Source organism: Ictidomys tridecemlineatus, chromosome 13 (assembly GCF_052094955.1).
Source record: "Ictidomys tridecemlineatus isolate mIctTri1 chromosome 13, mIctTri1.hap1, whole genome shotgun sequence".
Lineage (NCBI taxonomy): Eukaryota > Metazoa > Chordata > Mammalia > Rodentia > Sciuridae > Ictidomys > Ictidomys tridecemlineatus.
The window spans coordinates 31,120,634-31,131,027 of NC_135489.1; the positions used below are offsets into that span (position 1 = coordinate 31,120,634).

At 33.2% G+C, this 10,394-nt stretch overlaps 1 protein-coding gene across 1 annotated transcript; it reads left to right on the top strand.

The window, feature by feature from the left end:
• The first annotated feature begins 1,415 nt into the window (after positions 1 to 1,415).
• Positions 1,416 to 1,916, top strand: LOC101978101 (SOSS complex subunit B2). The gene has a single exon (XM_005325605.4). The coding sequence runs from the start codon at positions 1,421 to 1,423 to the stop codon at positions 1,817 to 1,819; it is 399 nt and encodes a 132-aa protein (XP_005325662.3). The 5' UTR covers positions 1,416 to 1,420; the 3' UTR covers positions 1,820 to 1,916.
• The last annotated feature ends 8,478 nt before the right edge of the window (positions 1,917 to 10,394 follow it).

Genomic DNA, 10,394 nt, shown 5'->3' on the forward strand with positions numbered 1-10,394 from the left:
TTTTTTAAAAGTAAGAATAATTGTTTTTATACATTATTTCTATTTCTATTGTTTGTAAGGATAGTCAAGGTGATGATGAAAAGAAGAAAATTAAAAAATAAAAATATGTGGTGTAGATAATAAAATTTATATGGGAAATTAATGGAATTTAAATAGCCCAAGAAATTTTTGAAAAAAAAAACTGAATTAGGTTACTCACCCTACTAATTTGTATTTCATAAAGGTACTCTAATCCAAACAGTGTAACATTGTGAAGAGAAAGACACATAGATCAGTAAAATGGAGTAAAGAGGATAATACAATCAGATCCAAATATGTTCAAAAACCTTTTGGCAAATACAAAGGGGATTAAATGGAAACAAAGAAGATCTTCTGAGATTATTTTATCAGGACAATCAGACATCCCTTAATGCGTATTTCAAAACTTATGGAAGAATTACAAAAATAAATTCAAAATGCATTATAGATATTAATATAAAACTTCAAACTGTAAAAAATCAGGAAAATCTTGGTGACCTTAAGTTAGATAGCTAGTCCTAAGATATAACATCATATGAAGAATTCATAAAAATCTACTGAAAAGTTGGACTTCATAAAGATTACCAGTCAAGGTCTTGTTTGCAAAAGTCATGTTTAACAGAATGAGAAGACCACTTATATTCAAGCAGAAAATGTTTATGTATCATAGATCAAAAGACTTATATTCAGAATATATAAAATATTTTTGAACTCACCAATAAAAACCAAACAGGTCACACAATCAATATTATCAAAAGATTTGAAAAGTCATTCACCAAACAGGATGTAAGGAAGATAAATGAGCATAAGAGAAGATGCTCAACATTATTAGTTATACTGAAAAAAAATCAAGAAAAACTACGAAGTGATATACATTTTAAGGTGGCTTTAAAAAATTGAAAATATAAAGTGCTGACAAAGATAATAAACTGAGATTTTCATGAATTGTTGGTGACAGGGTAAAATGTTTTCATTTTGCAAGAATTTGGCCATTCTTCATAAAGTTAAACTTATTTCACCATTTGAATCAGAGTTCTATTCCTAGGTATCTGTCCAAGTAAAGTAAAACCTCATGCAAACGTTTGTACAAAAAGTTTGTAGTGATTTCACTTGCATTCTTTAAAAATTGGATGTATTTTTTATACATAATAGTACATTCATAAATTGAAATACTACTCAATAATAAAAATGAATAAGATCATAGAATTATCATATAAGAGAACAACACTATTCTTACATATTTGACCATTCTTGCATATATAATCAAAATGAAAACATGTCCATGAAAAATTTCTAAATAAATGTCTGTTTATTATAGTTAACAAGTTGAGCCTTTGGTGTTAATATTAGTGAGCTTCGTTGGAATGCAGCCCAACCTTGCAGGTAAACTCGATACGCATCCATGTGGAAAGGATGTCTGACACTTTATACTGGAAGGGATGGTGAACTTCAAAAAATTGGAGAATTTTGTATGGTTTATTCAGAAGTGCCAAATTTCAGTGAGCCCAACCCAGATTATCGAGGACCGAAGAACAAAGGGGCACACAATGAACAGAAGAGTAATTCCATGAATAGCAATATAGGTACAGGTACATTTGGATCAGTGGGAAATAGCCTTCAAACTGGCCCTGAATCAAGGGGATACCAACTTTCATATGCTGGTAGAAGCAATGTCCGGGGACCTATCAATACACAGCTACCAGGAACTGCTAATAATCAAACAGTCATGACCACAATAAGTAATGGCAGGGACCCTCGGAGGGCCTTTAAAAGATGGCCTATGCCAAATAGTCACATGTAGTTTTTAAACTACGTGCCCTACTTGAACACTTAGTGCACTTTTATTTATTGTTAACTGTGAAAAATATGTCCTTTATTGGTTTCCTTTTACATTTTTGGTTTGTTAAGAAGAGTGGTTTTCTTATAGCAAAACTGTTAAGCTGCTCAAGTCTCCTGTTGAATGGGAACACTGAAAAGTAGGGGCATATATTTTTAGAGCAAAAAAGTTATTGGATATCCTCTAAAAATTGCACCTATTTCAAGGGTAAGTTATTTAAAACATCAGCTTTATAGCCTCTATGAGTCTTCTGTATGAATTTTGTAATATTTCACATAAGGCTTAATGGGAGATGTCGTAAATTCAGATATTGCCAACTAAAGCAATAACCACCCCCCAAAAAAAAAAAAAACAGAAACTTGGTCACTGCCAACAGTAGTTTTTGAGTGTTTGTTACTCCAAGAATGAATGATTTTGTTGAGTGACTGCCATTAAGATTTCCCAAGAAATGAATCATCTTAAATGAATCATCCTAAATTGTTTCATTACCAAAAAAGATTATCAGAATTATGGAACAGAATGCAATCTGTATTGTAATATATAAGTTTTAGAAGAAAGCTACTTTGCTTTATTTTCAGATAGTAGTGCTCTTAACATTTGTTATTAGCGTGGATTATATTGAAAGAAAATTTTAAAAGAGGCCTTGAATATTTATTTTTGAATCTACCATGTTAAATACTGAGATGTTTGAGAGAGTTATAAAGTCATAATAAACATTGATCTAATTATTTTTAAAAATAATTTTGGTGAATGTAGTGAAGGTGATTCAAATTGAATTCATATATTAATATGCAGTCTTAAGTTATAGATCCTAGGTATTTACAGGTACTCAGCCTGAACTAAAAATCCTAGGTGGTACTTCAATTTGAAGTTTGTATGTGTTGTCAAAAGTTTCTGAACACAATTCACATAGCCTTATTAAATAGCAAAAGTTAAATGATAAAGAAGTGATTACAGTTTTATTTAGAAACTTTAAGGTGGAATTTATTTATGTGTCATAAATGGTACCCACTTCTACTTTTTACTGTAGAGTGGTTAACTGGCAAATTTTTCTTTTGTTTAGAATTTACCTCTTCTTAAATATTATCTCTTGAATAAATGTGTTAATGCGTTAATGTTAAAAAAAACAAGTTGAAGCAATCCAAATGTGTATAAATTGATAATAAATGGATAAATAACAAGAAAAAAATATATATATGTGTACCCAAAAGGGAGGTAATTTATTGATAGCACAAATGAAGTTCTTATACATAGTATAATATTGATGGACCTTGAAAATATTATTCTAAATGAAAGACTCAAGAACAAAAGACTATATATTTTATGATTTGGTTTTATATGAAATAACCAGGTAAGCAAACCCAGAGTGACAGAAACATTGGTGGTTTTCTAGAGTCATGCGTTTGGTGGGATATGGCAGGGTGTTGGAGATAAAGAATGATTGTTAATGGCTACGGGCTTTCTTTTGGGAATGATGTTGAAGTGTACTAAAGTTGATTATATTGATTTTTGACCAACTCTAGGAATATTCCAACAAAAATTAAATTATTTAAAAACACATTTAATAAGAAAATTTTAGTATATTTTTAACTCAGTAAAATTAAAAATGATGAAGTGATTCATGGATAAATGCAACAGTATTGATGAATGTCAAAGGCAGTATTGAGTCAACTCGTTTGACTAAAAATTCATCACATAGTTATATAATACTGTATAATTCTATTTGAATTACAGTTTCTGGAAAAGACAAATTCATGGGGCTGGAGAACAGCTTCATGTTTATCTGTAATTAGAAGTTAGAGGAGGATTGTCTACAAAGGGTGGTGAGAAGGAATTTTCTTGAGTGATGCACCTGTTTTGTGTCCTGATAGTGATGGTAGTCACCCAAATGTGATCATGTGTCCAATCTCATAGAAATGTATAATAAAAGATTCTGTGCCATACATAAAACATTTCTAAGCAAAAAAAAAAAATTAAAAAGTAGAAGAATGTGTTTGGCAGAAAACATCAACATGTAAATGAATTTTGCCTCTTTGTAACCTGCGAGAAATTTTCCTTATTTTTTAAACTTACAAAATGTTGATCTGATATGACCAATAAGTTGTTGCTGAGAAGTTGTCAACTGTCACACTTGGTAAGGACATTCTACCAAAAATAGCATGAGGGGACAAGGAAGCCCCAACCCCATCCTTCCTGGGCTCTTTGTGTCTGACTTCTGTTCTGCACCCAGAACCTCATAAGGGCCCCTCTGTTCTTGTTATTGTTAAAATAAACATCATTGACTACTTCCACCTGTGCTTATCCATCTTGTGTGTTATCTGTATTAGATAAGAAGAATCTTAAATGCAAGGATAAAAAATGTATACTATAATTGAGAAATCCTCACTATTATAAAACCAAAGAAATTGGACAGATGATCAGTTTAGCTCAATCTTAAAAGTTTAAATTAGCAGAGAGGGAGTGTTACCAAGGCTGAGAAGCAGATGTTTGATGGAATTACTGGCTTATAGTGCCTCTCCATTATTTTGATTTCTTCTTAATATAGGTAGGGTCTGTATTTTACTTCCAACTTTAGATGAATAACAATGATTACTGTTTCTGGAATGTTTTTTGAACTCTATTTTGAAAGTAATTTAATTATGTAAGCATGCTGACTTGACTTTTAGTTATCAATTCACTGATGTGAATTTAAATAAATCTCTTCAGACATATTGTCATATCAATATCTTCTTCTCACCTTGGTTTGTCTAAATTTGGAAATAGTATAGCCTAGTAGACCACAATAATTTAGTTTTCAGCATTTCAATTTCATTATATGAAAAATGATGATAACCTGTCTACTTGACCTACCAAGCTAAAAGAATCGTTGTCCCAATAGCATGTAACCACTCAGTCACTCTTACCAAAAGACTGAGTGGTAAGACAGAATATCCTCTTTCATTCAGTCCTCTGTAACTGTTAGTCCAGATCTCTTATGATACAGTCTCAGTATATTCCTTGCCTGTCCCCAGTTGCATTATTCTGCACCGTCTCAAATAAGGTATTCAATTTTGCATGGATTACTATGATAAATTCCTATCTTGATTCCCTGTTATAAATAAATCTCTTATAACCATCAATGATCTCCCAACTTTATTCCCATTTTCATGTCATGCTATGCTCTTCCTAAGTAAAGATCTAACCATGTCCCTTGATCTCTTTAAAGTTCCTCTAAAACTACAATGCAGAATGGAGGTCAAACCCCTTCCATTATCACATTAAAATTAAACACAAATCTGTCCTCTGAGTTTTCTCTGTAGTTTCTTCTCCTACCAATGCCCTTAGAAATGTGCTCTGTTCAGATTATAGTCAACAGCATGAAAATGAATAAAGACATGATCCTGTACCATATTTTTTGTGGCACAACTATACATTTTGCTAAAAATGTTGTCTGCCTTCCCTACATCCTTTTTATTTTTCTAATGTCAATTTGTGATTAAAACAAACCATGAAATTCATTTCAAAGTACCAAGGAAATTCTCTCAACCATCAGCTAAGTTAGAGGACCTGTATCTTTACTTACTGAGTATTGATTCCTGTTATCATAGTTTTTATTATATGGACTCCTGCCCTTTCTCCTCCTTAGATTGTAATCTTCATAAAGGAAACAACTATGTTTTCTCACTTGTATATCTAACACATTAGAGTTACTTTGTACAACAGAGATCATTTTTGAATGAATGTATGTTATATGAGAAAAAAAATTGGAACTATGAAAAACTTTAAATACAAATCAATATTATTATTGCCACTTACAGATTATGTATTAGAGTGAATGACATTTGACCCCTCCTGCTAAATATGATTGTCCTCTCTTGACACATATTTCTGATGATGTCAAATATCAAGTTCTGGCCAAATAATGCAAGATGTTGGAATTCACTTTCCCCCTTGATGTTTACTGATTGATTTTGAGCAAAGGTCTTAATTTCTGTGAACCATATATCATCTGTAGAATGGGAATATTAAGTTCTATTTTGCAAAATGATCATTAGGATAAAAATATACATTAGTGATTGTGTACATATAAGCATACATGACTGGTAGTTTTTTCTCTATATATTATTTGAAATGAAATATGTAGGCATTGGTGGAAGTGTAGCTGCTATTATTGTTATTGTCATTTAAACACAAATTTAGAGGAATAAGCAAGAAGGTTTCCTCATATCTGGGTGGCGAGTTTATATCCTAGGTATATTTGTGGCTTGGGGCACTGTTCATAAAACAGAAATATGGGATGCCAGATATTGTGTGCTACCATATGAGTCACATTTTATCCTTAAGATATAAGAAGAGAAGAATTTTGCAGAGAACTGAATTGTCCATATTATTTATTGATATACATGCTACTCTCTCTTATGCACCAACTGATCTAGGTATTGGGTTTATTTTTATAAATGAACTTGATAAATAATTAAATATGGAACTGCCCCTGCTATTCTGTCCTTGGCCTCCTGGGGCATTAAGAATTCATGCCTCTTTTGACCCGCAAGCTTCTACTTCTATTTCAGTAGCCTGTATGGCATCTGAGAGAAGCCTTGTCGCTCAGCTGAATTGTGTAGTGTTTTTCTGATGTGTAAAGTGTTGACCTGGGGGAAGCCTCTGCACTCATTTTCATTAGTGATCTAAACACATTTAGAGAGTAGGGTAGGGGGTGGCCAACAGATTATTTGCTTCTCAGCATGGTAAAACTACCTTATTGTCACTGCCTACTGGCTCAGAAGAAATCAGCCTCCTAAGTAAGCCACTCTTCTACATTTCTCTGGGCTATTAATGCAGTTATCAGGTTCCTGAGGATCATCAGTGAGGACCAACTTTCCACTGATTAATCAGGCAGGACAAGGCCCCCAAGAATGGAGCTGATCCTTTGCCTGAGCTGCTTATTCCTCTGCCTCTGTTCATTTCAGGTTTCTATTTGCATCTGTTTTGAGTTATGTACAGGTAGACTAACATTTAGTGATAGTAGATACAATCTTGTTTTTAGAGTTACAAGATCCTTTTCTACTTAATTTTTTAGCCCCTAAGTATCAGCTATTGGTATATTAGAATTGGAAAGCATGACTCTTTCCTTTCTGGTGTTCAAAAATCATTTTTCCTTGTCTTAGAGGTAGGTTTTACAGTTCAGTTTGCACGTAACCTCCTGATTAGGTGCATTGTCTTATAACCTGAATTCCTGGAAAGCATGGGTTGGGTATTATCGTAGCCCAAATTTAGGGGCAAGATTAATGAGGATGACATTCCTCAAAGGTAAATTTTGCTCTGGATCTTAAATATCAGGGGGACAAGTAACATCACTTCCAGAGAGAAAGATTAGGAAAGTTTCACACTATATGCAAAGAAGCAAAACAAAACTTATTTCCTTCACAGTCCAGAGGAGAATTCCGTTTTCTCTCTGTAGAAGTTTCTGTCGTTTTTCCTGTCTTTCACCCATAAAACATTTTTTTCTACTTAAATAAATTTCTTTCAAAAAATATCCAAAATGATACAATGGAACAAAATTGTTCAAAGTCCATTTGAACACGAATCATATTAATTTCTGAATTGTTCCTGGGATTGTTGGAGATCAGTATTCAGCCTTGGGCATGGCTGTTTTGCAAGTGAGCCAAACAACAGCAGGATCTCTGCCATTCAATCCTTTCTAGTCCTGCAGAGATGATCACTGGTCAGAGGCCTCCTGCTGACCTCTCTGCTGTCTGCCTGCACATCTCTCAATCTCCGACCTGGTCCCTCTTCTCCTAGCAAGAATTTTCTTTTTCTTTCTTTTTTTAATCCAAGAAAGAAAAAATATATTTTCCCCCCAGATATCATCTGTTTTGATGCACATGGAAATTTCAATTTGCTGAAGGTGGTAGATTCCCTAGGCTCCATCCTCAAAGATTTTGGTAGAAAAGTGTGGGAAGCAGGGGTGGAGAGTTCATGTTAAAAAAAAAAAAAAAAAAAAAAAAAAAGAGCATTTTTAATCAGCATTGAAATGGATTCAGGTGCAGTGATTCTGAACACACTTGGAACAAAATTGCTGAAGGAAGGAAATCTGTTCTTTTATTTTGAATTACTGTATATATTTAAGGTTCTCAACAGGGTGTTTTGATGTATGTCCACATAATGAAATGATTACTAAAATCAAATAAGTTAACATATCCGTTACCTCACAGTGTCATCTTTTGTGTATGTGTGATGAGAATACATAAACTCTTTCTTATCAATTTTTAGCATGTAATACAATAACGTTGACAATAGTCCTCATGAGGTACATGAACTCTCTAAACTAGTTTATCCTGCTCACTGCAACTTTGCACCATTTGACCTATATCTTGCCTCTTCTTTGCCTCTGATAACCAGTAATCTTCTCCCTATTTCTGTATAGTTGACTGTTTTTAGATTCCACATAAAAAAATGATATCAGGGAACATTTTTTAAAATTCTATGTCTAGTTTATTTATTTTACTTAGCATAATACCCTCTAGGTTTATCCCTGTTGCTGCAAATGCAGAATTTTCTTTTTTAAGGTTGAGTAATATTTCATTATAGATAAATAAAGATGTACACCCACAATTTCTTAATACTTTTATCTGTCAATTGACACTTAATAAGCTTCTGTGTTTTGGTGATTGTGAATAAGGCTCAGTGACCATGGTAATATTGGTGTCTCTGCAAAATATCAGTTTTGTTTCCTTTGTATATGTATATATACAGAAGTAGGATTTCTATATCATATAAGTAGTTTCTATATTTTTGTTGTTGTTGTTGTTGTTGTTGCTCATGGAACTGCTTCTCTGTTTCCATAATAGCTGTACCTATGCACATTTGCACTAACAGTATGCAAGGGTCCCTTTTCTCCAGATTCTGGAAAACACCTACTACCTCTTGTTGTTTGATAAAAGCTATTATAACAGACGTGAGATGATATCTCATTGTGGTTTTGACTTCTATCTCTCTGAAGATTTGTGACATACAATTTTTCTTAGATTTGTTCACCATTGTATCTTATCTTTGGGAAAATGTTTATTTTGTTAATTTGCCCATTTTTAAATTGGATTATTGTGATTACTCTTTGCTACTGTGTTGTATGAATACCTTATATATTTTTGAATATTAACTCCTTATCAGATGTATGTTTGCTATTCTTTCTCCATTTGTAGTCTTTCTTTTATTGATTGTTTTCTTCTCTATGAAGAAGCATTTTGGTTTGATGTAATCCCACCTGTTTGCTTTTGCTTTCATTGCCTGAGTTTTGGGTGCGCATCCCCCCCCCAAAAAAAAAAAATTGCTGCCGTAGCAAATGGTAAAGAGTAGAGTTTTTCCTTACGCTTTGTTCTAAAAGGTTTCAGAACAAAACTGGATTTTTGTTTTTTTATTTGCTTTTACAATGCTTAATTTCTTTCAAGATGTTCCAAGATAATTTATATTTGTTATCACATTAATATTTATAGAACTCTTGTGAGTGTAATATTATTATATTAACTACATTTATCAGGTAGGTGAGAAAAAAAAAAAAAACCCTAAGGATGAGAAAGTTAAAGTACTTGGCCAAGGTTACACAGTCAGTGCACAGCAGCGCTGGGATGAGAACCCAAGTCCATCGGATTCAAAATCTCCTTCTTCCCACTGCATCATGTAGCCTCCTTATGTCCAAGGCTGCCAAGATGCTTGCCAGTGAATCTGGCAAGTTCTCACTTTGACACTCTCCCTCTCTCCTATCTATATCCTTCTGTGCCTCCATAAGGACTAAATATCCATATATTTTTGGGTTTAGTCCCAAATAATATGGGCAAGGGTGAAGAAAATTGAAAGAAAATACCTTATTTGCTCTCCAGGATTATGAATTTTATTGGCAAAGACAGGTGTCACACATAACAGTATTTACAAAGAGCAAATGAAAACAAATGTGAGTATGACTTGGTACCAACTCGATTCTGAGATAAATAGTGCCCTGTTTTTTGTTGTTGTTGTTGTTTTTTTTTTTAACTTAAAATTGGTGCTGATGTTCTGGAGATTTCCTACATAGCGATGATGGCATGTGTCACTATGAAAAGTTCAAGTTTCTAATTCTGATTTTTATAAGCAAAATATTTGAAATAATGTCTCCTAAACATGTGGGCCATACTATTTCTGAGAATATTCTTTTAAAACAGAAAATTTGAGCAGCATTTAATGTGAACACACTGATCATCTTGGCCGATCGAAGTGATTAAAACAGGATTCTCTCTGCAAATACAGGAAAGGAGTCACAGACAAGTACAATCCATACCATGCCACAGAAACTCTGAGGCACTCGGTACAGCAAGCTAGAGTGTCAGCATCCCAGGAACACGAAGTGATTAAATAATCCAAAGGGCAGAATAATGTAACCATGAATAAAATAGAAATGTAAAACTGAGCTCTAAAGAAGGAGAAACACAGAGGTAATAAAATAGAGAAGAGAAATAAAGGCAAAAGCATTAATAAGAATTTGATACCACTAGGAAATGCAATAAACTCAGGCCTGAAAAGCTGCAGACTG